General features: G+C 54.0%; 2 protein-coding genes across 6 annotated transcripts; one reads left to right on the top strand and one right to left on the bottom strand.

Moving 5' to 3' along the window:
* Nucleotides 1–16,732: 16,732 nt before the first annotated feature.
* Nucleotides 16,733–21,299, top strand: NAGS (N-acetylglutamate synthase). Of its 2 annotated transcripts, none has more exons than XM_070560382.1 (7): nucleotides 16,733–17,270; nucleotides 17,815–18,089; nucleotides 18,200–18,413; nucleotides 18,707–18,887; nucleotides 19,468–19,639; nucleotides 19,739–19,921; nucleotides 20,296–21,299. In XM_070560382.1, the coding sequence occupies exons 1-7, from the start codon at nucleotides 16,860–16,862 to the stop codon at nucleotides 20,561–20,563; spliced, it is 1,704 nt and encodes a 567-aa protein (XP_070416483.1). In that variant the 5' UTR covers nucleotides 16,733–16,859; the 3' UTR covers nucleotides 20,564–21,299. The 2 variants fall into 2 exon arrangements, with proteins under 2 accessions (XP_070416483.1, XP_070416484.1); XM_070560383.1 differs by having other exon boundaries at nucleotides 16,745–17,270; nucleotides 20,682–21,299.
* Nucleotides 21,300–22,314: 1,015 nt separating this feature from the next.
* TMEM101 (transmembrane protein 101) lies at nucleotides 22,315–26,229 on the bottom strand. Of its 4 annotated transcripts, none has more exons than XM_008520569.2 (4): nucleotides 25,601–26,229; nucleotides 25,108–25,288; nucleotides 24,114–24,260; nucleotides 22,315–23,327 (listed from the first exon to the last, which is right to left on the bottom strand). In XM_008520569.2, exons 1-4 carry the CDS (start codon nucleotides 25,735–25,737, stop codon nucleotides 23,019–23,021), a joined length of 774 nt encoding a protein of 257 aa, XP_008518791.1. In that variant the 5' UTR covers nucleotides 25,738–26,229; the 3' UTR covers nucleotides 22,315–23,018. The 4 variants fall into 4 exon arrangements, with proteins under 4 accessions (XP_008518791.1, XP_008518793.1, XP_070416489.1 ...); XM_008520571.2 differs by having other exon boundaries at nucleotides 22,315–23,376; nucleotides 25,601–25,798; XM_070560388.1 differs by having other exon boundaries at nucleotides 22,315–23,376; nucleotides 25,528–25,781.
* Between the last annotated feature and the right edge of the window lie 435 nt (nucleotides 26,230–26,664).

Raw genomic sequence — 26,664 nt, 5'->3', positions numbered from 1 at the left:
TCGCCGGTTCAGATCCTGGGCGCAGAAACGGCACCGCTCATCAGGTCACATTGAGGCGGCGTCCCACATGCCACAACTAGAAGGACCTGCAACTAGAATAGACAACTATGTACTGGGGGGCTTTGGGGAGAAGAAAAAAAAAAGATTGGCAACAGATGTTAGCTCGGGTGCCAATCTTTAAAAGAAATTAATGGGGCCAGCCCGGTGGCGCAGTGGTTAAGTTCACACGTTCTGCTTCTCAGTGGCCCAGGGTTCGCTGGTTCAGATCCTGGTGCCAACATGGCACCACTGTGGTAGGTGTCCCACGTATAAAAAATGTAGAGGAAGATGGGCGTGGATGTTAGCTCAGGGCCAGTCTTCCTCAGCAAAAAGAGGAAGATTGGCAGTAGTTAGCTCAGGGCTAATCTTCCCCCCAAACAAACAAACAAAAAAAAAGACAGGACTGGACAGACAGTCTTTCAAGCTGATGAAACGTCAGGCTTATGCTTGAAGCTGGGCCAGGCTGGATTCTGTGCTCAATTGGGTGTCTGGTCCTGATGCCTATGACCAGTTCTATGTCCCTGGTCTGGGGCAGCTGCTCATTTTGTCCTAAATAAGATGGTTTCTCCCTCAGCCCACCTCCAGTGAGGGGTGTCCTAAGGAGAAGGAGGGTGGTGGCCCTGAGTCCCTAGCCTCCAGCAGTGTGCTGAGGTCCTGCAGGCAGCTGGGAGTGGAAGACAGGGGCCCAAGGAGGGACTTGGGAGCAGAGCGCACAGTCCGGTGACAAAGGAGGCAGCGAGGGGTGTGGGCTGCCTCCCAGGGGTCTCTGGCCCTGGCCCTTGCCTGGTGCTGCCCCTAACTCTGGGGCCTGCTCAGTGTCCCAGAGACCCAGCCCTGCCTGGACACAGGCAGTCTGAGCCGTTCACTTCCAGAAATCCAGAGGCCTGGGTGGGGAGGAAGGGAGGTCTGTTAGGGAGCAGCTGTTGGAGGCCCACTGCTGGAGCAGAGGGGGAAGGGCCTGGCTGGAGGGGACACTGCCTGGTGTGAGGGCTGGGCCCTGGGGGCTCCCACATCGCAGGAAGGGTCCCTCAGGTACCCATGAGGACAGCCACTGCCCACACCCCACAAGCTCATGCACCCAACCCTCACCCTAATGGACTTAGACACTGCACAGTGACACCCTCAGACCCACTGGTACAGGCTACTCACGGACTTGACACCCCACGGGCTCCTCTCCCCACCCCACGCTCCCACTCCACACATTCTCCCACCTCTCACCCCACACCGTGCCGCTCTTGCCTGTGACCGCCACTGTCACACCTGCCCCGCCCGCCCGGGGTGCCAGCCCGGGTCAGAGCGTCCCCGGGCCCGGAGAGACAGGTGTTTGCGCAGCTAAGTGGCGTCTGTGTACCCAGCGGCGCTTATCTCGCGCAAACACGGCGCCCGCCGCCCGCGCGCTCATCCGGCCACCGCTGATAAGGACCGGAGGAGCCGAGGGCACCGCCCCGCCCGGCAGCCCACCCCGCCGCCCATCGCCGCGCGGATCCGGAGAAACGATGCTGCTGTCAGTGGGGCCCCGACCAGGGGAGGCCGGGAGCCTGCCGGCGCCCTCCCCCGCGGCCTCCCGCCCCCGCCCTGCGGCCACCAGCCCCGGCCGCCCCACGGACCCCCGTCTGTCCAGGCCTCCGCCCCAGTGGCCATCTACACAGCCAGGGACCTCCGTCTTGACCTGGATTCCCACAGGATGGGTACAGGATGCTCGTCAGAATTCTTAAACCCTACCACCACTATGGCTGCTCCTAATAAGGTCTCGCTCGGCTGAGGCTTAACCGGCGCAGGGCTGTCTGAGAAGCATTCCTACCATCCGATCTCGTTTTCCCAACAATTTCCCAACAATTAAGCGAAGGAGGCCCTGTTATCGCCCCATCTTATGCAGGTGGAAACTGCTTGCGGGGAGCTTGGAAACCTTAGCACATGGATTTGAACCTTGCACTGTCTGAACCCAGAGCAGGCACTGGCCTCCTTTTAAGAGACTAGCCGGTTATTCCAGCCTCTTATGTTTACCAGTGAAGAAACTGGGGCACAGCTGGGGAGGTAGCTCCCAGGCAGGCCTCTGCATTGCCACTTCTGTGCACGGCCCACTGCCTCTGGGTGTCAAGAACAAGTGTGGGGCCGGTCCCGTGGCCAAGTGGTTAAGTTCAGGGGCTCCACTTCAGCAACCCAGGGTTTCACTGGTTCAGATCCTGGGTGCGGACATGGCACCACTCCTCAGGCCATGTTGAGGTGGCGTCCCACATGCCACAACTGGAAGGACCCACAACTAAAATATGCAACTATGTACTGGGGGGATTGTGGGAGAAAAAGCAAAAAAGGAAAAAAAAAACGATTGGCAACAGTTGTTAGCTCAGGTGCCAATCTTAAAAAAACAGAACAGAGTGGGCTCCAAGGTTACTGAAATTGATTATCTTAAGTCTAGACCGGGGGCCTGGTGGATTGTTAAGTCTTGATTTTGCTCCTAATTAAATCCTGTCTGGTTGATATGAGGTGGTAGTACCTGGCATGACTTTGTTTCTCTTCCAAACTTGCAGAAGAGTGGTTATACAACTTTTATAATGAAAAAGACAAGGGTGTTCTAAATACAAAAACAAATGAAATAAATATAAAGAAAATTTTTATAAATTGGACTGCATTAAAATTTAATGCTTTTCTATATAATAAAAAGCTAAATTAAAAGGCAGCCCTCAAAATAAAGAAAACATCTTCACAACAGGTACAACCAAAGAAGCATTAAGATCTGGAATATGTAAAGAGCACCTACAAATCAATAAGAAAATGTCAGAGACCCTTGTATTAAAAAGTGATCAAGGACAATACACAAATAACTACAATTGTGAAAAATATTTATTCAATCTCAATATTAATCAAAGAAATGCAAATTAAAATAAAGATACTTTTTTTAATTAAAAAATTGGGGGTAAAGCTTTTTTTAAATGACTGACACCCAGTGTTGCCCAGGCCATGGTGAGCCCCCTCGCAAACACTGGAGATGAGACTGTAAAAAGAACTTCCAGAAGGCTAGGGGGATGTGTGTCTACCCTTTAGTCCTAGGTTTGCATTTCTGTAAATGTAACCAGTAGATACGTCCAGAGATAAACACAAGGATACTCATGGGAGCAGCGATCACCAATGGCACACACACGAAAGGGGAAACAACACAAACTTCCAAAATGTCCAACACCAGTAAATTATAGTTTCTATGAAAGATGCACTATTTTAATGAAGCCAGTAAAAATCATGTTCTACAAAAATGTTAAATGACATGGAAATATTTTGATATATGTTCACGTGGGATAAAAGCAGAGTACAAAAATAGTACATATAGAATGATTCCAAGTCTGTAAAAAATATAAAATGTCTACGCATAGGAAGGAATCCTGTATGTTCTGTACGTAAAAATGTTGAGGGCCGGCCCGGTGGTGCAGTGATTAAGTGCGCATGTTTCACTTCTGCAGCCCGGGGTTCGCCGGTTCAGATCCCGGGGGCGGACATGGCACCACTTGGCAAGCCATGCTGTGGTAGGCGTCCCACATATAAAGTAGAGGAAGATGGGCACGGATGTTAGCTCAGGGCCAGTCTTCCTCAGCAAAAACAGGAGGATTGGCAGCAGAAGTTAGCTCAGGGCTGATCTTCCTCAAAAAAAAAAAAAAAGTTGAGTAGTCACCTGGGGATGGGGTTACAGGTGATTTGTTTCTTTCTATTTCTCTGTAATTTTTATAGTTGCCAATGAATATGTACTACTTTTATAATCAGAAAAGTTTTAATTGAGAAAATTAAAAACAAACAAAAGAAATGAGAACAAAAAGTGTGTAATCCATAAAGCACTGTTTCCTCTGTCTGTCTGGCACTCTAGGCCCGGCCAGGGCGCCATGTTGTTGAAGTTTACTCAGGGGTAGGAGACCCTACTTGCCTCTCCATGGGGCCCCCAGACTTCCCGAAAGCTGCCTTCAGGCGGGCCTGCCGGGAGGGACCTCCACCCCAGCCCACCATTGTCACACCCAAACGCCGCCTGCCGCCATCGCCTTCTTTCCTGCCTTCCCTCTTCGAGGCGGGGTTTGTCCCGTCCACCAGCTCCCTGTCCCCTCTCCCCTCATCTTGTCATAAGGCCTTAAAGTCTCTCACCACCACCTTCCTGCCCCAGCGCCAAAGCCCGTCCCCCTTCCCCACCCACTCCAGCCTCTGGCCAGGAATGAGGGCCCGAGGAGGGACCAGAGCCCAGAGCGGCTGTGGTCTCAGCAGGGAAGAAGCAGAGGCCAGACCCAGTGCCTGGGACAGTGGGGAGGGGCAGAGACCCAGAATTTACCAGGATTAGGCAACAGAGTGGGGACATCCCCTCAGCCCATAAAAAGAGAGGTGAGCGTGCAGGTCTCTCCCCCTGAAGACATGAGCCGAAGTGTATGTCCAGGAGGGGTGGCATTTGGGGTGTCTGAGGAGGAAGCTAGGTGCCCCACTGGTCCCCACGGTTCACCCCAGGACTGGGTCACACGGTTCCCTGCGCCCTGTGCACCCCGAGTTTCCATTTGAGGACTGTGGCCCCAGACAGACCTCCCCTGGAATCCAGCTCTATACCCCGCTCCTCCGCAGTGAGCCACTCTGCCCCTCTGAGCCGCCGTTCCCTCCTCGGTAAATGGGAATAGGAATAACGCCCTTGCAAGGTCACTGTAAGGACCACAGACAATGGAGAAAAAACAGAGCAGGTGTCCATTAACTGTACCTGAGGCTGTTATGCTGGCCCCAGGACTCAGAACCACAGCCCGCGGTCAGGGCCGCCTGCGTGTCCCTGCCCCTCCACCCAGTCACCTGCTTGCACGTGGATTCTCACGCCCAGCCACCACAAACTGTATTTTGAATCCCAGCTCTACGTGTGTTTGCTGCATGCTAGGCCCACTGCTAAGCGCTTTACATTCAATTCCCATAGCAATCCTATGTGGTTTGTGTTATTGGCACCAATCTATTATAAGGAAACTGAGGCTCAGAGAGGTTAAGCAACTTGCCCCAGGTCCCGCAGCAGGTAAATGGCAATACTAGGGCTGAGGCTCAAGCCAGTCTGGCCCTGGCCCAAGCTCTTTCCTCTATTTCAAGTTGCCTCAAGGAGCCAGATACTGGTGCATTCCTTGGGCCTGCGTCCACTCGTTGTCTCGTTGTGGTCGGCACAGATGTGGGTGACTGTGGCCTCGAAACCATGTCTCTATTACTGATATTCCCAGACTAGGCAGAGCTCTCCTCTCCTCTGCCCTTCGTAATTGCACCAGGAGCCTCCTGGGAAACCCGACCTCCCTCTGCCCCCATCCCTGCCGCTCTCTGGCTTAATTACTTCTCCTCCTGGCTGTAATGAATGTCTCTGAGCCCCTGAGACAGGAAACTTCATCAGGAGCAGCTGTCTCCAGGACTCAGCCCTGCCTCCCCCAGCCCTTTGGGCCCAGACATCGGCCCAGCCTCTGCCCGTCTCCCACCCAGCCACAGCTTCAGCTACAGGGGGCATCTATGTGTGGGAGACTCCCAGCCCCCCAGCTTCCCTGCCCCTGATGGAATGCAGATCCGAAAACCGACCATGAGCGGTCTGCCCCAGATGGGGGTCCGGATCCTAAGTCTCTCGTCCCGCAATCTGCCCACAGGCGTTGGAGTGGACAGCTCAGCGTGGCGGCTCCTCCTGGCTTCCTACACGCCCACCCTCCTGTGGGGTCAGCACATGCTTTCCTTTCATTCATTCACCCAGTGTTCCCTGAGCACCTATGGTATGCATCCCTGCTCCAGGCACTGGGAAGACGGCAGGGAGCAAGAGAGACAAGGCGCGTGCCCTCCAGGAGCTTACGGTCCAGCAGGAACACAGCCCAAAACAAGTGAACAGACAGATCAATAAAATTATTTATACAGAGGGAGAAAGTGGGAGCTGAGATAGAGAGTGAGAGCTGGGGCAGCAGGGGATGGACAGGGAGAGAGGGCACCCACACCTCCCTCCCATCCTGCTTATCCCCGCGCCGGAAGTCCTCACGGCAGTCTGCTCTGCATCTCTCATACTTCAAGGCCGACATGGTCTTACTGGATCATCATCTCCAAACACCAGGGCTTCAGCCACACACCCACCTCACCCATCACCTAAAACAACCACAGGGAGGAGACAGGGTGGCCGGTGGGAGCCCCAGAGCCACCAGGTCATGAAGGAGGCTGGCAGAATGAAGATGGGGTTCCCTACAGCTGCCCGGCTTCCCCTTTCTGCCTCTCTGCCCTTCCACTGGGGTCCCTTATCCCCCCACCAGTCACCAAAATAATTTCCAGGTCGATTAAAGAGTTAAAGGTAAAAATAGATTGAACCATAGAAAACCAGGAAGAAAGAGAACGGTCAGCCCTCTTGAGGGAAGAGATCTTTACGAGCGTAAAAGCGCTGGAAGAACCCACAGAGAAAAGGTCACCAGCCTTGTCCACGTAAGCGTGAAATGCGTGTGCACGTCATAAAAATGTAACCGACGTCACCACTCGAACCACCTTTCTCCGCCAGGCTGACTCCTAATTTGTCCTAGATTCAGCTCCAGAACAAACTTCCCCTGACCACCGCCAGCCATCCCTCGCCCGCTCTGGGTTGGCCGTCACCTCTGAATGCTCCCTGGCCCCCCTGCTGCTGGACCCTCTATCAAAGCATAGATGAAACTGTGTTGTGAACGTTGCTTTCTATTCCGATCCTCATGGTCCATGGGCACCTTGACCTATTCTTGTGTTTATAATCTCCATGCCCAGCACACAGAGAGACTTTACACAGAGGAGAGCTCAATAACTTTTCATTTTAGTGGGTATCTGCTATATTTTCCAGTTATCTAACTTTTTAAAAAATTGTAGTAAAGGGGCTGGCCCCGTGGCCGTGTGGTGAAGTTCACGCGCTCTGCTTTGGTGGCCCAGGGTTTTGCTGGTTCAGATCCTGGGCGAGGACATGGCACCACTCATCAAGCCATGCTGAGGTGGCGTCCCATATGCCACAACTAGAAGGACCCACAACTAAAAAATACAAAACTGTGTACCGGAGGGCTTTGGGAGAAAAAAAAGGAAAAAAATAAAATCTTAAAAAAAAATTGTAGTAAAATACACATAGGGGCTGGCCCCGTGGCCGAGTGGTTAAGTTCACGTGCTCCACTGCAGGTGGCCCACTGTTTCGTTAGTTCGAATCCTGGGCGCGGACATGGCACTGCTCATCAGGCCACGCTGAGGCAGCGTCCCACATGCCACAACTAGAAGAACGCACAACGAAGAATACACAACTATGTACCGGGGGGCTTTGGGGAGAAAAAGGAAAAAATAAAATCTTTAAAAAAAAAAAATACACATAAAATTTTCCATCTAAATTTTTGGGGCACTGCCATACTGCTTCCACAGCTCTGCCATTTTTCACCCCCACCCATGGTGCACAAGGCTTCCAATTTCACATCCCTGCCAACACTTATTATTTTCTGGGATTTTTGATTGTAGCCATGCTAATGGGTATGAGGTCACATCTCATTGTTGTCCTGATTTGCATTTCCCAATAACTTTTTTTTTTAAAGATTGGCACCTGAGCTAACATCTCTTGCCAATCTTCTTTTATTTTCTTTTTCTTCTTCTTCTCCCCAATGACCCCCGGTACACAGTTGTATATTTTAGTTTCGGGTCCTTCTAATTGTGGTATGTGGGACACCACCTCAGCGTGGCCCCGTGAGTAGCGCCATGTCTGCGCACAGGATCCAAACCAGCGAAACACCAGGCCACCGAAGTGGAGCTCGAGAACTCAACCACTCAGCCATGGGGCCGGCCCCCTCCCCATAACTATTTTTTAAATGAAATAGTCAACAGACTGAGAAAAATCCATACGGCAGATACGACAAAGGGTTAATGTCTTGTATGTGTAAACTGAATATACAAATCTCTTAGTAAAACATTAGGATTCCCAAAAGATAAATGGACATGAACAGACAACTCCAAAGGAGTAAAAACAGCTAGTAAGCAATCTCAAGAACAAATAGTTAGCGTTGTTGCTAACGAAGAAGGCAAAACAGGAAATCATGTTTTACCTGGTCAGATTTCAGAACTAAAAAAAAAAGACAAAACTCACTGCGGGCAAGACTGCAGGGAGACAGACATGCTGGCTCGCTCGCAGCTGCGCAGCATGCACACTGAGACAATCCTTTTGAAAAGCAACTTCCAAGATTCAAGAGCATTAAAAATATTCATGCCCTTCAACCCAGAAATTCAGTTTCTGGGCACTTACTTAAATAAACTCAGTTCAGAGATATAAGCACAAAAATGTGTACCACAGTTTATCTATAAAAGTAGAAAGTTGGAAGCATTGTAAATGTCTAATAATAGCATATTCGATATTAAACTTTGAAATATTTCTACAGTGTAATATTATGCAGCCACCCAAAAGGTGGTTATGAAGTTTACGAGATGAGAAACTGTTCAGGATTTAATGTTAAGCGGGAAGAGCAGCATACAAAACGTTACCTGCAAGAACATCTCAACTAGGAAAAAAAAATAAGGATTTTGTATTTTATTTTATTTTGAGGAAGATCAGCCCTGAGCTAAGGTCTGCTGCCAATCCTCCTCTTTTTGCTGAGGAAGACTGGCCTTGAGCTCACATCTGTGCCCATCTTCCTCTACTTTATATGTGGGACGCCTACCACAGCATGGCGTGCCAAGTGGTGCCGTGTCTGCACCCAGGATCCGAACCGGCGAACCAGGGGCTGCTGAATCGGAACGTGCACACTTAACCGCTGCACCACCTGGTCAACTCCCCCAAAGTAAGGATTTTTATAGAAAATATAGGAAGGCTTTTCTATAAAACTATCCTGCAGGCTAGTAGAAGCTGTGTCTGGCTGCTGGGCCTGCGGGTGATTCCTCTTTTCTGCGTTTTGCTTCGCTGTGTGCGCTTCCTCTCTCTGCACCGTATCTCTTCCCAAACCAATAATACAATTAAAACCTTTCACAAACTTTGATGAGATATTCCCTCTTCCGAATCTCCTTAAAAAAAAATCATTCAACAATATGAGGGAAAATTTTATGCATGAAGTGCTAATTACAATGTTGATTATAATCGTATACAAATTGGATGCAAATCAAGTGTTTAATAATAGAAAATTGATTAAAAGAGGCATTGTATCGTTGCTGAAATCTTAAGCAGTCACTAAAAGGCACAGTTAGGAAGTGTTATTGGTTGGGTTGTGTCCCCCACGAAGATATGTTGAAATCCCAACCCCCAGGACCTCAGAATGCCACCTTATTTAGGAACAGGCTTGTTGCAGATGTAATTAGTCAAGATGAGGTCATACTGGAGCAGGGTGGCACTAAATCCAATATACCTAGTGTCCTTATGAGAAGAGGAGACGCACACAGGGAGAAGAAAGCCATGTGACCACAGAAGCCGAGACTGGAGCATGGCATCTACAAACTAGAGAATGCCAAGGATTGCTAGCAAGCAGCGAAGCTAGAAGAGGCGAGCAAGGACCCCCTGCAGACTTCAGAGGGAGCTCCTGCCTGGGACACCTTGATCTTGACCTCCAGCCTCCAGAACTGCCAGACCACACATTTCTCCTACCTTATGCCCCGGGGTTTGTGGCACTCTGTTAGGGCCGCCCTAGGAAACTAACACAGGAAGTAACATGAAAAATGTTTATGACATCCTGATAAGTGAAAAATCAGGAAAATTAATCATATGTACACAAGAACTCAGCATGTTAAAAAAAAAAGGTGTAAAATGAGCTTGGAAGGAAATAGACCAAAAGCAAATAGCAGCTGTATTAGTAGGCTAGGCTGGTTTTGTTTAGCCAGTTTTCAGTAATTTTCGTAAATTACTTTTACAATGAAAAAAGTTTGGTTTTTTTTTTTTTTTTTTAAAGTATACCCTAATTGTAACCACCAGCTCCTCTTTGCATTCCAACCGTCAGGCCCCTGGTCTCTCTGCCTGCGATCCACTGCCCCCCCCCCCACTCCTACCCCATGCCCCAATCCACTCCTTATCTTCCAAGATCCCAGCTCGGATCAGGCCACTCTGCTCCTCAAAATCCCGCAGAGGCTCCCCAGGTCTCCTTAACCCGCACCCGCACTACTGCCCTCAACCTACCCTCGCCTTTGCCCTCTCCCACCATCACCCCCACCACCACACTGACAGGCAAGTGAGCGGACATTGGTGCTTCCCCCGGTTTCTCAGTTTGAGCCGCAACAATGGGTAAGGTAGAGAGGGAAGCGAGCTTTCTCCCTGAGAAGGACCCCTGCAGTGAGAGTGAAAGTCCTGCCCCAAGCCCGCCCGAGGCCAGTCTATGAGGCTGGGACTCGAACCTGCGTGTTCTAATCCCAGATCAAGGCAAAGACCGTACCCTCTCCCGTGTCCACTTGCCCAACACCCTGACTGGTGCACAAGGGGCCCTCCGCTAACAGGTTCCGACTGAGGATACCTGAGTCCCCTGCTCCCACCTTTGCCCCCAATAAAACCTCCCACTCCTCTCAACGCCTTTGCCCCTGACTCCGCCCTTAGGCTGCACCTTCAACCCCCACCCCCAGGCTGGGTTTTCATGGAAGAGGGTTGGGGTATCGGGATCCGAGATCCAAGAGAGGCACGCGAAGATGGGGTGGCTCTGGGAGGGCGTTGCTTGGGGGTGGGGAGTAGTTAGAGCCTGGGAGGAGGGACAGTAAGCCTCCTGGGCACGAGGGGACCAGGAGTCGGCCCCCAGACCAGCTTCCCGGGGTCGGTTCCCACTCGTCCCTGACGGGGATCCCTTTACTTCGCGGACTTCAGCGCTGCAGACGGATCCGAACGCAGCCAGTGGGAGACACCCGGACTGGGCACCGCATGGCCAGGCCGGCATCGCCCCCTCGTGGCAATAGTTTGTAATTACAACCTGCAGGCGCACAGCAGAATCCGCGTCCCTACCCGCCGAGGACTGGAGCAGTGGTTTGGGGTGTGAACCTGCGCCCTGGCTTCTGACCTCCTCCTTGGCCTCAAACTCACTAGGGACTTCCTCATATTGAAAGCCCCCCCGCCCCCCCGTTCTTGACCTCTCTGGACCAGCCCACATCTCTGCTCCATTACTTTTTAGACTTTAATGCACATAGGATCCCTTGGGGATCTTCGTTAAAATGCAGATTCTCGTTCAGTGAGCCTAGAGTGGGCCCCTGACTCTGCATTTCTATCCAGCTCCCAGGTGATGCCATGCACCACGCTTTGAGAGGCAAGGCTCTGCTTTCTCCAGCCATAATTTACCCAGGAGTTCTGTGCTATGGTCGCATCCCAGGCCCCTCTCCCACCCTCTGCCCCCCTTGGCTTCCCTGCCCTAGCTCCCCAACCCCAATGTGTCCCTGAGGGGTGAAGTCAACAGCCTTTTCTCAGGCTTTGAGGCATCGACACTGTGGCTGCCCCTTCCTTATTGAAGCATCCCCACCTGTGGATTCTGGGCGACTCCTGGTGGGCCTCCTACTCTCAGCTCCTCCAGCCTCTCCTCTGTGGGCTCCTCTTTCTCCAGCCCCTCCCTGGCAGCTCATGCCCAAGTTCAGGGGTTTCATCTACCGCCTCTCCAGGACCTCTCCAACCCTGACCTCTCTCCTGAGCTCTGGGCCCCTTTTCCACTTGTCTGCCAGGCAGCTCCAGCTGTGCCCTGAAAGCGCCTTACCTCCACTTGTCTAAAACCAGCCTCCTGTTATCTCTGTAATAATAGTAATGCCTACTTCATGGCGCTACTGTGAGAATTAAATAAGTTAATACTTAGCATGTGCTTGGAACAGTACCTGAGGAACGGTTTGCTATTACTATATTCAAGACAGTACCCTTTCCTAAGTGCCCCCGATCCCCAGAGACTGTAAACTGAAGGAAGACCCTTCCTATCATAGGGTTGTGGACAAATTCTTCTCTCTCTCTCTCTGTTTTCTTCTAATCATCTCAGACGGAAGGTCGGTCTCCATCAGACACTAGCCTATCTGCGGTCTCTCTCTTACACTGCTGGTCCTCTTCGATTTCACAAACTCCGCGGCGGCAGCAGCCAGAGTAGGGAGCCCCCTGCTGGACAAGAGGCTCATGGCATGCTTGGAACCGAAAACCTTACCGAGGAATTCGTCCTCCGCTTTGAACTCCGTACTTGTGGAGTATTCATTATTTCACATATTTATGCCTTGGAGGAAAACTATGCCTAGAAGAAACAAACTAGCTTTTCTTGAGTATTTACATTATGTCATATGGGGAACTTGCACTTTTGGGAATTCATTGAATCCTTTTTTTTTTAAGATATCCAAATACACATAAAAGTACAGAAATAGTTTAATGAATCCTCTGTAACCATCATCAAGTATCAACTCCTAACTCAATGGCCAGTCTTGTTGCAGCTGTCCCCTCACCCGCTTTCTCCTCTCCAGAGTTATTTTGAAGCAAATTCAAGGCATCTTATCATTTCATCAATAAATATTCAGTATATATACTCAAAGATATGGAATATTTTAAAAAACGTAACACACAATCATTATCACGTCTAAAAAATTAATATATCATATCCTTTGTGCTCAAATTTCCATGACTGCCTAATTTTTGTTTGTTTGTTTGAATTGGAATCCAAATAAGGATTAAAAGAGACTTTAAAAATACATCTTTTAGGGCCTGGCCTGGTGGCATAGAGGTTAAGTTCGCCCACTCTGCTTCGGCCACCTGGGGTTTGCAGGGTCAGATCCTGGGTTCAGACCAGCACACGGCTGGTCAAGCCATGCTGCGGTGGCATCTCACATACAAAAAAAGAAAAATAGAGGAAGATTGGCACAGACGTTAGCTCAGGGCCAATCTTCCTCACGGAAAAGTATATGTATACATCTTTTAATCTATATGCTCATCCTTCCCTCTCCTACTCTTTTCCTTGCAATTTATTTGTTGAAAAAACCTACAAGGTTTCCCACAATCTGGATTTTGCTGACTGCACGCCCACAGAGAACTTTTCCTCTTCATCACAAGGCAATGAGATTGAGTTTTATTCTCTTTCTCCTATTTTACAGGGAGAAAACTGAGACTCAGAGAAGTTAAATGCCTTGCCCAAACCTTTGCAGCCCGGGAAGTGGCAGAGCCCAGGCCTCCTGACTTCCAGCCGGGAAAAATAGGACTGCCTCCTCAGGCACCCAGTTCAGTGCCTGGCACGCAGTATGTGCTCAAAAATGCTGTGGGTGACTAAGATGGCCTTTTTTTTTTTTTTTTTTTTTTGGAGGAAGATTAGCTCTGAGCTAACATCTGCCGCCAATCCTCCTCTTTTTGCTGAGGAAGACTGGCCCTGAGGTAACATCCGTGCCCATCTTCCTTTACTTTATATGTGGGACGCCTGCCACAGCATGGCTTGACAAGCGGTGTGTAGGTCCACATCCAGGATCTGAACTGGCAAACCCCAGGCCACCGAAGCGGAACACGCAAACTTAACCGCCACGCCACTGGGCTGGCCCCTGAGATGGCCTTTGCACACTCCCACTTGTCACACCCTCCAGGTGCAGCTCTGAGACAGTGCCCACTGGGATCTGCCTCCTCATGGATGGAGAGGACCACCTTGGGGCTTCTCAGGCTGTCCTAGGGCCAATCCCACCAACACAGATTCCACAGACCTTGCAAACCACAGAGCCAGACTTCCCTTTGCATGAGCTCCACTTCTTTCTCTCTGTCCTCTCTTCATCCATTCATTCAATAAATGTTTACTGAACACCTCTCACATGCCAGACATCACTCTGGCCTGTGAATGGTGTGGCCCTGTGCCTCTGTGTGTGGGGAGACGGGTGTGGACTCGAGGGGCGTGTCTGCTTCTAACTCTGTATGTTTTGCATGTGTGTATTTGTGTGTGTGTGTGTACATGGGTCTGTGTACATTTGTCCCTGTAGCTGTCGGTGACTACAGCTAGGTGCATATTTGTGTGTTCTCAGTATCTGTCCATGCACGTGTGTATGTATGACACAGTCGCTGAGAGAGCCTCTGTAAACATGCACGATTTTGTGTGCAAGTGTGTGTCTGAGTGGACCTGTGTCTCTCTGTACACCTGTGTGTCTCCACACCTGTATATGTGTGTGTGTCCTCCCACAGGTGCTGTGGTTGGGATGGTCAGCTGTCAACCCTGGCTCCTCACCTGCCCAGATTTCTGTCACCTTCATGCCCACCTATACTGAGTGGCAGCCAAGAAGGGTTCTAATGGGAGGGACAGCCTTGGCCCTCAACCAGCCCTGCTCAGTGCTGAGGCCCCTGTTGAGGGGAGGTTTCAGGAGGGGTTGGAAGGTTGTGTCTATTCCCAGTGTGGCCAAGAAACAAGGCCTGGTGAGAAGCTAGGAGCCCAATTCTGGACACATTGACAACAGGCTTTGCTCTGAAAAACAAACCAACACCCAGCTTCAGAGGGGGAAAAAAAGAAAATTTGAACTGGAACCACAAACCAGCAATGATCCTGTGGGCCTTCAGCTGAGAGGGGTGGGGTCAGGTAGGGGTGTTGACCCCATATACCCACACTCATCTCCTCCAGAAAGCAGGGCCAGTTCCCCAAACAGACGCTGGCCTTCCCCCAGGGACAGGCAGTGGAGACACAGTGGTCCCAGGGTCACACTGGACTTGGAGTTAATCATCTACTCAGGGTATCCCCAGGCCCCATTGGCTGCCTGGGGACACGGCCCTCTGGGCTGAAACCCAAAGGAGGGGGAAGCAGCTCTCCAGCCAGTGTCTGCCCCACCAGCCCAGGAGAAATGAGGCTGATGCTGTTGGCTACTGAAATGGTTGGTCCCTCAGGAAGGCCCCAGCCTGAAGAGGAAGACACCAGCTCTGCCCTTAGGGAGCCCCAGTCGGAAGGGAGAGGCCATCCTTGCCCTCACAGAGGCCCCGAGTTGGCAGGAGGCGGGGCTCAGCCACAGCTGGGGGAAAAGGGCCTGGAAGGGGCATACATTTAGGTTGGAAGGAGTGACAAGGGGCCTGGGCAGAGGCAGACACTCAGAGCAGCAATGGCAGGAGAGACGGAGAAGGAGGAATCCTGAGTGGAGAGGGGCCAGGAAGTGGGCGCTGTGATGGAGAGGGGCTCGGACAGAGAGACGGGGAACAGGAAGCACGCGAGGTTGGGGGCTGAGGGCAGAGGGAGGAAAACGATTATGCCCCCAGGGGCTAGGACCACCTCCTTTGGTGGATTCTGGGAAGTGTATGGGGGAGGGGGGAGCAGTAAAGAGGGAAAGGAAGAAGAGATGCTGTGGCTTCACTCTCTGTTGGAACCCAGGATTTTGAGGTGGGAAGATGGAAAAGTCAATGGAGGAGGTCACAAAGGTCAGTTCTCTCCTCCCCCGTCAGGAGACTCCTGCTTGGCACAGCATGTGCATGTGCTGTACATGAGCGCACAAGTGTTCGGGTGTGCGTGTCTGTGTTGGCTGGGGATCCTGGGAAGGGGTCCATGCACTCACCCAGCATCCTCTGGGATACTCAGGAGGGAAGCAGCTCAGGCCACTGCTCCCCATTCAGGAGGAGCCCCGGGAGTCCTGGCTCCCAGCACAGCAGAAGGGGCAGCACTGAGCTGCGTGTGAGGGAGAAAAGAGCAGGGGTGGGAATTTAGACTACCTAAGATCTGGGCATGCCACTAACAAGCTCTGTGACCTTGGCCAAGTCACCACCTCTCTACCGCTGGTTTCCTGCCTATCACAGAGGGTGGAATTCCATCAGAGTGCACCCAAGTGCATGGTGTGTACAACCGAGAGCCCGTGGTGCTTTTAGGCAGCACATGGTCAGTATTAAGTAACAACGAATCACTTTCTGTGAACGTTTTCAAGTCCTTTTCAAGTCTCGCTTAGGAACATGGATCTGGAGCAGAACTGCTTTGCTGCAAAGACCAGCTCCACTGCTTGCAAACTCAACGACCTTGGCCCTCACATATTTGTCTCAATTTCCTCATCTATAAAATGGGCATCATAATAACACCCATTCTGGAGCCAATGTGAGGATGAACTGAGCTGCTGTTTGTGACGTGCTTTGCACAGCGCCTGGCGTTCTACGAGTGTCAGCTATTAGTCCACCCGGGAGAAAGCCTCACCGGGGGCCGGGGCATCTCTAACGTCTGGCACATGCTAAACTCTGTTACCAGGAGAGCAGGTGACACGATCCCGCTGGGACTCAATAGCATCTTGTTCTCGCTTTATTCTTCAGGCTTTCTTCTATTTGCAAGTGATACTGGCCTTCTAGTTACAATCCTGATATGGATAAATTTTAAATTTAAAACGTTTAAAGAAAGACTTTAATACTAAGAAGGGGTGATTTGAGGATATGACGAAGTTCTTTAAGGTGGTATCCAGTGGCTGGAGTTTGACAAACCCTGGTAACCTCATCATTCCGATCTTTGAGCTCAGACGGCAGGACAAAGGCCTCCGACCTCGGGCAAGGCTGGCACTCCCCCACCCGCCTTCGCTCTTCCTGCGCCTCTGTTTCCAGTCTCCTTTCTCGGTCTGACAGTAACTGCCACCTGCTCTCGCCTCTTGACCTGATCAGACTCCCCTTTAAGTAACCAAGACCCCGCAGACCGCCAAAGCCACCCCTGGGTCCCCTGAGCCCATCCTGGAAGGGACCTTGGCAGCAGATTAAAAACGCCCCGCCACCCTTGATCTCGGTCTCTTGGCCCTCGCCAGTGAGTTCCGTCCCCCCAGGGGCGGGGGATCCTGTCGGCCCCGCCCTCTGACCCATGGCCTGACCCTCCTCAAAAGCACCCAGAGGCGACTCCGCGTCCCCTGTACGCGCCCCACCCCGGCGGGTCCAGCTCCGCCCCGTGGCAGGTTAAGAGCCTCCCCAGAGCCCGGAGCTTCGGACAGATGGTGGCTCGTGGGCGGGCGAGCCGGTTTGGTTGGTTGTCATGGCGAAGGCGCAGCTGGCCTGGGCCCTACGGGTGGCTGCAGGTGGGAGGCTGCGCGGGCCCCGAGGCACTGGGGGCGCCCGGAGGCTGAGCGGCAGCGCGCGGCGGCGGGCGGCCAGGAGCGCCAGCCCGGGGCGCTGGCTCAGCACGGCCTGGGCGCCGGCCCAGTCCTCCCGAGAGGAGACCGAGGGCGCCGAGGACGACGCCCATTCGCCTGCAACGGAGGAGCCACCGTGGACACCGCCCCCCACGCCCCCCGAACCTCCCGGGCCCGCGGCCGGCCGCTCGCTGGTGCAACGGGACATCCAGACTTTCCTGAACCAGTGCGGGGCCAGCCTGGGGGAGGCGCGCCACTGGCTCACGCAGTTCCAGACCTGCCACCCCTTCGCTAAGCCCTTCGCCGTCGTCGAGGTGAGCGTCGGCCGTGTCACAGCGAGGGGATGAGGGTTGTGTGGCGACAGGTAGCCAGGCACGGAAGGGTGGGCTGCGGACTCTGCGCAGAGGAACCAGGAAGGGGCACGAGAGAGCCCAGACAAGTGCCCGGGACTGGGCGAGGCTGCGTACTCCTCCAAGTCCCGCGCCCAGCCCGGGTGAGGAGCTTGGGGACACTGACCCGCCAAGTGTGATGCGCTGGAGAACCCACCCCCCCATAGGCGCAGTTAGGGGTTCAGATGGCAAGGGGCTATCTGGACAGGAGCCACCTGCGTCTCCCCTCCCCCCAGGGTGTTCTAGAGTCCAAGGTCGCAGGGAGGAACAGAGGGAGGAACACTAGTGTGAGATAAGGGGATGACAAGACCCAACGGGGCAAAGGGCGGAGCGGGTGGGCGCCTGTGGCCAGAAATGGGACCGGGCCGCTCCTGGACAGGGTGGGGACACCGAGAGGGCCCTGCGGGCAAGCGGGTGCCCGAGGAGTCAGGGCCAGGGTCGCGCCTCCTGAACGCTCACTCCTCCGCAGGTGGACGACGAGGTAATCAAGTGCCGGCGGGCCGTACCCAGCCTGGCCTTCGCCCTGGCCTTCCTGCAACGCATGGACATGAAGCCGCTGGTGGTCCTGGGGCTGCCTGCTCCCACGGCGCCCTCAGGCTGTCTTTCCTTCTGGGAGGCCAAGGCACAGCTTTCCCAGAGCTGCAAGGTGCTGGTGGACGCACTGCGGCACAACGCCGCCACGGCCGTGCCTTTTTTTGGCGGCGGGTCGGTGCTGGGCGCCGCTGAGCCGGCCCCTCATGCCAGGTTAGTGCCGGCCCTGCCTGCTCCGGCCTCCTCCGATCTCGCTGCGCCCGCCCTGCCCCAGCCCGGCGGGCCTGGAGGGGGCCTTCTTGAGCACCACGTCTGGCCCACAGTTATGGTGGCGTAGTCTCCGTGGAGACGGACCTGCTACAGTGGTGCCTGGAGTCGGGCAGCATCCCCATCCTGTGCCCCATCGGGGAGACAGCTGCGCGCCGCTCCGTGCTCCTCGACTCGCTGGAGGTGACCGCGGCGCTGGCCAAGGCGCTGCAGCCCACCAAAATCATCTTCCTCAATAACACAGGGGGCCTGCGCGACAGCAGTCACAAGGTGTGTTCCCTCCTTTCGGGCTCCACTCCCCGCGACCCTGGCCTGGCTGAGCGCCTCTTTGGCGCTCCCCGCACGCCTCCCTGATGGGCCCCAGAGTCGCTCTCAGGCAGGGTGGGTTGGGAATGGAGTGTCAGGGAGGGGTCAGCCCGCGGTGCCCAGCTCTCAGCCCTCCCTGGCCGAGGACTCTGGGAGGAAGTAGGGGTAAAGGGGTCAGTGAGGAGAGGTCCGTGGGGCAGGGGCGCCGCGAACGGTCGGCTGCGGGCCGGAAGCTCACCCCCTCGCCCCGGACGCAGGTCCTGAGTAACGTGAACTTGCCCGCCGATCTGGACCTGGTGACCAACGCCGAGTGGGTGAGCGCCAAAGAACGGCAGCAGATGCGGCTCATCGTGGACGTGCTCAGCCGCCTGCCCCACCACTCTTCGGCCGTCATCACCGCCGCCGCCACTCTGCTCACCGAACTCTTCAGCAATAAGGGTGAGGGCAGCGGCCGGGGCGTGGGGGCGGTGCTGGGTTCTGGGAGCGACCACCGGCAGCGCCGGGTGTGGATGAGCCGGAGGAGCGGCTTCCCCTCTAGTAAGGAAGCCGAAGCGGGACGCCACAGCAAAGGCTTCCGGCTCTGTCGAAACCCGGGAAGGTGAGTAAGGAGGTGCACTGGATTGGGCTGGAACTTGGGTGGAACCAGACAGATGGGCGGGGCTTGGGGGAGCGGAACAAAGTGGGATGAACTGGGCTAGGGGAGGTGGGAGGGATTTGGATGGGCGGGTGGGACCAGGGGCGGGGGAAGAGGATTCCGGGAAAGAGGGGAGGTACGTGGGACCACACGCGGTGGGCAGAACTTGAGGGACAAACTTGCCTGGGAAAAGCACCTCCCTGAGTGAAAATCACATACAAATCTGTGCAGACCACAGAAAGCATTTCATTGTGGAGATTTCACAAAAAAGGGTAATTGTCCCACCAGCCCCAGTCCTATTTGGAACCCACGAGGCCGCGCAAACGGAGGATGGGACCTGGCTCTCGGGCTAAGCTAACCCCTCCTCCTCCATCCCAACCCCAGGGTCCGGGACCCTGTTCAAGAACGCCGAGCGGATGCTGCGAGTGCGCAGCCTGGACAGCCTGGACCAAGGCCGCCTAGTGAACCTGGTCAACGCCAGCTTCGGCAAGAAGCTCCGGGACGACTACTTGGCCTCGCTGCGCCCACGGCTGCACTCTGTCTACGTCTCTGAGGGGTGAGCCTGCGGGCCCCAGAGGGCAGGGACGGAGGGAAAAGAGCCGGGCAGCTCCAGGCCAAGGAGAAGTCCCAGCCTGCCTCTCCCTCGCTGTGCCAGGTACAATGCCGCCGCCATTCTGACCACGGAGCCCGTACTGGGAGGCACCCAGTATCTAGACAAGTTTGTGGTGAGCTCCAGCCGCCAGGGCCAAGGCTCCGGCCAGATGTTGTGGGAGTGCCTGCGGCGGGACCAGCAGAGGCTTTTCTGGCGCTCGCGGGTCACCAACCCCATCAATCCCTGGTAGGTCCAGCCCCTCCCAGCTCTGGGCTGGGCCCCGCCCTTCCTCTCTTCTCCAGCTCTCGCCAGCCGTCTGGGGGTCCAACAGTCAGGAAGGCTGGGCTTCCCCTTCTTTCATTAGCCTTCCTTCTCCAAGGGAAAGGCCCCGCTCAGTGTGGCCTGACATTCCCCAGGGGGCAGACCACACATGGCGCCTGGGATCTCCCCAGAGGCAGTGCACACTTAACCCAGCTCTGCCCTGCTACGATGAATTCCTTGAAGACACTCCCCAGCCCCCATGCAGCTGGGTCTCCCAGGGCCCCAGAAAATCCTGACCCTTCATGCTCTATTCCACGCCCAGTTGACAAGCTCTGACCCCAGACTCATTGCATCTCCAGGAGAACGCTCCCTCCTCTCATTCCTTCTGCAACTATCCCTCATCCCCTACCAGCCTGCTCTGTGGGCACCAAGAGGTGGACAAGAACCACTCCCCTGACTGCTTGGTCAAGGCAGTGTGGAGAGAGCAAGAAAAGTCCTCACTCTAACCTTCCTAGCTGTGTGACTCTGGCAAGTTACCTAACTTCTCTGAGCCTTAGCTGCTTCTCGATGAAAAGAGCATACCACCAGCAGGCTCTTGGCTGCTGCTGTGAGGATAAAATCAGATAACCAGCAGCAGGTCCCAGCAGGTGTCTAACATGTACTAGGCCCTCAATAAATGAACCAGTGGGTAGTGAGCACTGGCCTTGCCCTAAGTCTCATCACCTCCGCCCCGCCCCCCGGCCAGGTACTTCAAACACAGCGATGGCAGCTTCTCCAACAAGCAGTGGATCTTCTTCTGGTTTGGCCTGGCTGATATCCGGGACTCTTATGAGCTGGTCAACCATGCCAAGGGGCTGCCAGACTCCTTCTGCAAGCCAGCTTCTGACCCAGGCAGCTGACCCTCACCACCGGCCCTGCAGGCCCTAGGAAAGCCAGGGTGGACCGAAAGTCATGCCTGCCGGAGGTGACCCCAGGCAGCCACAGGCTGGACCATGCTTGATGGCTGAATGATCTGCAGAGGAGGCAGCACCTACTCTACTCTGCCCAGAGGGGGTGCCCACGTAGGGCAAGCACAGGAAGGAGAAGGGCCTGCCCCAGACACCCCACTTGCTCCAAAGCCACGACCAGAAAGATGGCTTCAATTTTCAGTCTGCAGACTTGGGGGAGGAGGGCTTGCCTTTGAGGGCTCTACTCAGGGCTGACCTTAAGGGTGAACCAGTTCCTGTGGCCTCTGTGCTATTCTGAGGCCCCTTTGCCCAAAATATCACCCCTGTCTGCCCAATATACCACCAGTCATTTTAATTCCTTTGGGTCTTGCAACTTTTCAGGAGGCCTTGATTAAAATGCAAATACTTGTCTGAGAGTCAGCTCACACCTGAAAGGAAATTAGCAGTGACCCTCTGGGAGCAAGAGCTGGAGGGCTGGGGAACCAGGGGACACCTGGAGGGAAGAGAGGCGCTAACTGTGGTGGAGGGCTGGGATAAATGCTGCCACCATCTCCCTTCCCCTGGTGTCAGCAGCCCCCAGAGGGGCTGCCCTCCCCCTTTTAGGAAAGAGCCTCCATTCCAAGAACCAGACCAGCAGCAGCTGCGGCTCCCTCTGCACGCAGGGCTCAGAGCCCAGCCCAGACCTGGACGTCTTCCCTAGGGTCCACTGCAAGTTGTGTCTCCATCTTCGCAGGAGGAGAATACCTCAGACCAGCAGGAGTCCAAAGCCAGAGATTTCATTTGACATTTTTGACCCCCACAATGTGCCAGGCATTATACTGGCTGCGGGTGCTACTTTCTGTCAGGAGGTGCATGGACAAGTATGGAAAGGGTCAATTAAGAGACCACCATAGCACGCCAGGGGCTGCAGCAGAACCAGACTCCAAGAGCAGCCTTTATCCTCCCTCAGGAGAGGGGTGGTGTTGGGTACACATCTGGGCATGGGCATTAGACAGACCTGACCTTGAATCCAGCTGTGGCTGGATTTGCTCTGTGGCTTGAGGCAAGCTGCTTACCTTCTCTGACCTCCCGTTTCCTCCTATGTAAAATGTAAAACCCTCGGCCTCATAGTGGACACTTAATATTAGTTCTCCCCCTCTAGTTGCCCTCGCCAAAGGTTTCTTCAGAAAGAGCTGGCACCAAATGGGGAGGAAAGGACAAGCGACAAGAGGGACTGAGGTACGAGGTCAAAAGCATATACTACAGGGAGGATTAGGAGATTCTTGAAAAGAGAGCCAAAGGACTTTGGGAATGCTCAGAACAGGGGAAAGATCACGGGAGGACCAAGGTGGGGCTAAACCGGACATGGTCTTTCAAGAAACCCAAGATCAATCCCAGCCAACGGCAAAGAGCCCCGTGGGGAGACCAGAGAAGCAAATTCTAGAAGAAATGTCTAGATAAAATGTTTATTTTTGGAGGACTGTGTAGTCTGGTGTTTGGGGGGCACTCACCCCACCAGGCCAACCATGGAGCTGGAGACAGAAGGCAGGAGGCGGGAAGCTGGTGCTGCCTGCCCCACCCCTGCACACCCCAGAGTAGACTGGGGGCTGCTCTGCTCTCAAGGTGGGTGACAGCTAATGCTATTTCTGCCCTTGGCATACCCTGAGAACCCACGTGACTTCTATGGTGCCCAGCCCCTCTGCTCCTCCTGGGCTGATCCTCTGCCCTGACCCTCGGTCTCCAAAAAGCAGAGCCTAGCTGTACCCGCCAGGTTCAAAAAGGAATTTTTCACATTTGCTCACTTCCGGCTCTCGGTCTTCCTTCCTCTGTCTCCCACTCTCAGTATCCCCACCCTAGCCCTGCCTTATTCCCTCCTCTGGGACAGGAGACCCAGGGGAGCAACCGGCCTCAGCTCTCCTCCTAATGAACAGGAAAAAAACCCTGTAAGGCATCGTTATCAGGGCTCCCACCCGCTAGGGGCCAAGCCCAGGAATTGGGGAAGAGACCTGCCTCGTACCAACACATATACCCACACAAACAAAAGGATCAAACAAACAGATCAAAAAGCATAAATAAACATAACTGGGCCAGCAAGGAGGAAGGTAGGGTGGCCCTCAGTGGCTCCTTGCACCCATCTCAGCCTCTTGCTGTGCAACTCAGCCATCAGTGGCCAGGATGACTGCAGCTCCGAAGATGCCCACACTCTCTCCAAGGAGCTTCATCTGGTTCCAGAACTCAACACGCCGCGTGTTGTGCCAGTAGGTAACATTGCCATCAATAAGCAGCATGACCGGGGGCAGCAGTACGGCCAGGATCTGGGCAGCCAAGGTCACATAGTAGCCTGACAGGAAGGCCAGGGCCAGGACGCCATACAGCACGAAAAACAGCTGGATCATCAGCTCCCCTCCTGGAAGATGGTTCAGATACGCCAGCCGGTCCTCCTTGCTGTGCTGCAGTGAGTAGGCCTGGAGACACACCACCCTCTAAGACTCTCCAGCAGCCTGAGGAGCCTGTCTGGAGAAGGCCACCCCTGAGATGGCACCTGCAAGTCAGGCTCTGCAAGGTGGGCTTCTGACTCCCCTCTCAGACTTGGGGCTCTCTGAAAGTAGGGCCTGCATCTCCCCCTCAGACTAGGGAGCTCCATGAACTTAGGGCCTATGTCTCTCCTCACCCTGAGGGCTCAGAAGGGAGGAAGTGTGTCTCCACAGTTAGACTGGCACTCTCACCTCTGAATACAGAGCTCTGCACATTGGATATGGTGCCCCATAACAGGATGAGGCCAAATAGCCTAGGACTCTAACTGTCCCCATCCAGACTGGCCTCCCCTAGAACGAGGGAGGACCATAATTGGCTACCCTAGGGAGATCCCATCAGCTGTAAGTGGTAGAGTCCCAGCTGTGGCCTGAACCCCACCAGACCTCTTCTCTGTCTCCTCTCTCAGTCCTCTGGGAGCTGGAGCTATGAGAGGACCAGTCCATCTTGTTTTCCTGGCTCTCAGGCTTGGGACTGAATGATCAGTCCAAACTCTTCTCTCCCTGGTGGCAATAATGTTGGAAGAAGGGACTCTCAGCCATGTCTCAGGTACTTGGAGGGGCCCTAAGGTCCAGAAGCTGGCAGGGGCAATTCCCAGGAGCCAGGCCATCAGGAACCATATGCAAGGCCTTGTTCTGCCCACCTCCCTGGTTCTGTTAGTCATGCACTCACATTTCACTCCCAGTCAAGCTCCTCCAGCCAACGGTCCCCCAACCTACCACACAGATGAGGTAGATGCCCAGGAACACCTGGCCGGTGGACTGGAGAGAACGGCTGCGGGGTTTCCGACGGTACAGCTCCCCAGCACCGCTGGCCAGCACAAGAAAGCCGCCGATGATGGCAACTGTGCGCGAGTACATACGGACCTAGGCCGAGATGAGGGGACCCAAATCAGGAACTGCAGCCACCACATTTCTCCTGGCTGCCCAGAGCACAGAACTGCCCATGTCTACACATCCCATCCCAGCTGATGAACGCTCTTACCATTTCCAAGTGTGGTGGGCAGGTACAGCAGAGATAGATAATTCTTTTTATCAGAAGTGGAAACTGAGGCCCAGAGTGTTTAATAAAATTGTCCAAGGTCCTACAGAAAGTAAGTGGCAGAACCCAGATACCAAGTGTTGCCCCCTAGGTCTGCAGACTCAAACCCCAATGTTCTTTCTGCTATATCGTATAGAGTCTGTTCCATAAAAAAGCCCCACTATTCTCACTGTTGCGTGGCTGTTCACACATCTGCTTCCTGTACTGGCTGACAGTCCATTCCTGAGGGTAGTGCCTTTGTCAGGCTTATCTCCAAGCCTGCAGTGCCTGGCACAGGTTCTGGCATTTACAGGCTTAAATGCTGCACTAGGATTAACTAAATTTTATAAAATTAGATAGTTAGACCGGGTACTCTCCTGGGTCCCTTCTGCCCTATGAGTCTGAGAGTACTAAACTAATGATTTAAAGGATCCTGGGAACCAGGTGACCTGGTTCTTGTCCCACCTGTAGGGCTAATTGTTCTGTGACTTTGGGAAAATCTGTTCCCCATCTCTGGACCTGTTTCCACACTCTGAAAGGGAGGCTTGTACGGCCTCTGAGGTCCTTCCACTCTTGCTGTCTGTGATAATCTCCACATGCCTCGGGCTTCCACGCATTGCCCAACTGCCCCGGACACTGGCCTTGGGCTCCCCATCACGCTAGCGAAGTCCCGCCTAGGGCCGAGGGGCTCACCTTCAGCCAGTCCCCGTAGTGGACGTAGCCCCCGACGTAGGCGGCGTAGGTGCTAATGGCCAGTTGGAGTGCGGCCCCCAGCGCGAACCAGCGCCGCTTCACTCCAAACGACATGAAGCTAGCGCACAGCACGGCCGCCCCCATATCGAAGTACAGGTAGGGCACTGGGATGTCGGGCTTCCTGCGAGCCGGGAGGGGGAAAGCAACGGGGACAGCGTGAAGGGGAAAGAAAAGCCTCGAGATCCCTTGAGTTCCCACAAACTCCACTCCTCCCCCAAACCGGAGCCCCGTCTCATGGCCAGGAACCCCGCACTATGCTCGATGCCCACCTTGCTCCAGACCAGAGCCCCTAACAAGTTCGAGGTCCCAATTCCTCCCAATCCAAGGGTCCCAACTTCTGGGCCCCAACTTCTTTCCCACCTCAAAGCACCCCCGTTCCTGGGACAAGCCGTATCACCCCCACCGCGTTCGGCGGCCGCGTGGGCCCGCTCACCGGCGCGCCTCGGCCCTCTCAGCATACAGCATGAGCTGGCTGAAGCAGCCCCAGAAGGGACAGCGTGTGAGCAACACCGAACCCAACTGCATGATCAGCTGCAGCATCCACCGTCGCGAACCCGTCTTCGACGCCATCTTTAGGAAGGGCAGTCCGCTACGGCCTCACCCCGGTTAGGAAGGCCGGCGCCGGGATGCGACACGCAACTTCCGGGTCTCACGGGTTTTTTTTTTTTTTTCCCGCTTCCGACGGGAAACAACGCTTTCGCTCTCTAGTTCTGGACCGAAGGAGGTGTTCTAGTTTCCGAGTTCAGCCTTTCTGCCCATGGAGTCGTAAGGACCCCTCCTTGTAGGTACAAAATTGAAAACTAGACTAGAGGAAGAAACAGTGCGTTCAGGACATCAGAAGCCCTGGACCACAACTTGATGGAATGAAGCTAGTCTTTGACCGCAGCTAAACCTGGGATCCAATCCTAACTCCAACCCTAACTGTGACTTTGGGCATATTGCCTACACTTTCCAAGACTCATCTGTGAAATGGGGATGACATCTACTTCACAGGGTTGTTTTGAGGTTTAAATGTGACAGTGTTGGTCCTAGCACATAGTAGGCGTTCAATAAATGGTGTACAGACCCCCCCCCCCCCCCCCCCCGAGAAGATACCTCTGTTCTGTTTAAGTTCAGAGTAAGGGGTTCTCCTAGCTGAGTCATTTGTAAAGAAGTTTGGTCTTGGTCTGCCTTTCTATCTGTCCCGAGAGAAGAGAGAGCTCTGACGTCGACGTACAGGAAATCTCACATCAGTCCATTTTCTCCACTCTAGCCCAAATTACCATCTTTTGTCAGTTTAACTGCAGCAGGCTTCCAGCTGGTCTCCCTCCCTTTTCCTTTGGCCTTCTCATTTGTTCTCAGCTCCCTTATTTTATATTCTCATAACCATCAGGTACCCTTCCTCTGAATCACTTAGCACATTGGCAATTATATATTTGTGATTCTTTTGTTAATGACTAGATTAACATTAGATGGTGAGCTCCATGAGGGCAAGGACAGTGTCTGGTGTCTGGCTAC

Source organism: Equus przewalskii, chromosome 10 (assembly GCF_037783145.1).
Source record: "Equus przewalskii isolate Varuska chromosome 10, EquPr2, whole genome shotgun sequence".
NCBI lineage: Eukaryota > Metazoa > Chordata > Mammalia > Perissodactyla > Equidae > Equus > Equus przewalskii.
This window is presented reverse-complemented; position numbering and strand designations above follow the sequence as displayed.

Bases quoted from the DNA above. Each gene is read 5' to 3' on its own strand.
- TMEM101 (XM_008520569.2), bottom strand. From the start codon at position 25,737: ATGGCGTCGAAGACGGGTTCGCGACGGTGGATGCTGCAGCTGATCATG. The intron at 24,261-25,107 runs GTGAGCCCCTCG...ATCTCGGCCTAG, and splicing joins ACTACGGGGACTGGCTGAAG to GTCCGTATGTACTCGCGCAC. The intron at 23,328-24,113 runs GTAGGTTGGGGG...GTGTGTCTCCAG, and splicing joins GCATCTACCTCATCTGTGTG to GCCTACTCACTGCAGCACAG.
- NAGS (XM_070560382.1), top strand. From the start codon at position 16,860: ATGGCGAAGGCGCAGCTGGCCTGGGCCCTACGGGTGGCTGCAGGTGGG. The intron at 18,090-18,199 runs GTTAGTGCCGGC...TCTGGCCCACAG, and splicing joins GAGCCGGCCCCTCATGCCAG to TTATGGTGGCGTAGTCTCCG. The intron at 18,888-19,467 runs GTGAGGGCAGCG...TCCCAACCCCAG, and splicing joins CGAACTCTTCAGCAATAAGG to GGTCCGGGACCCTGTTCAAG.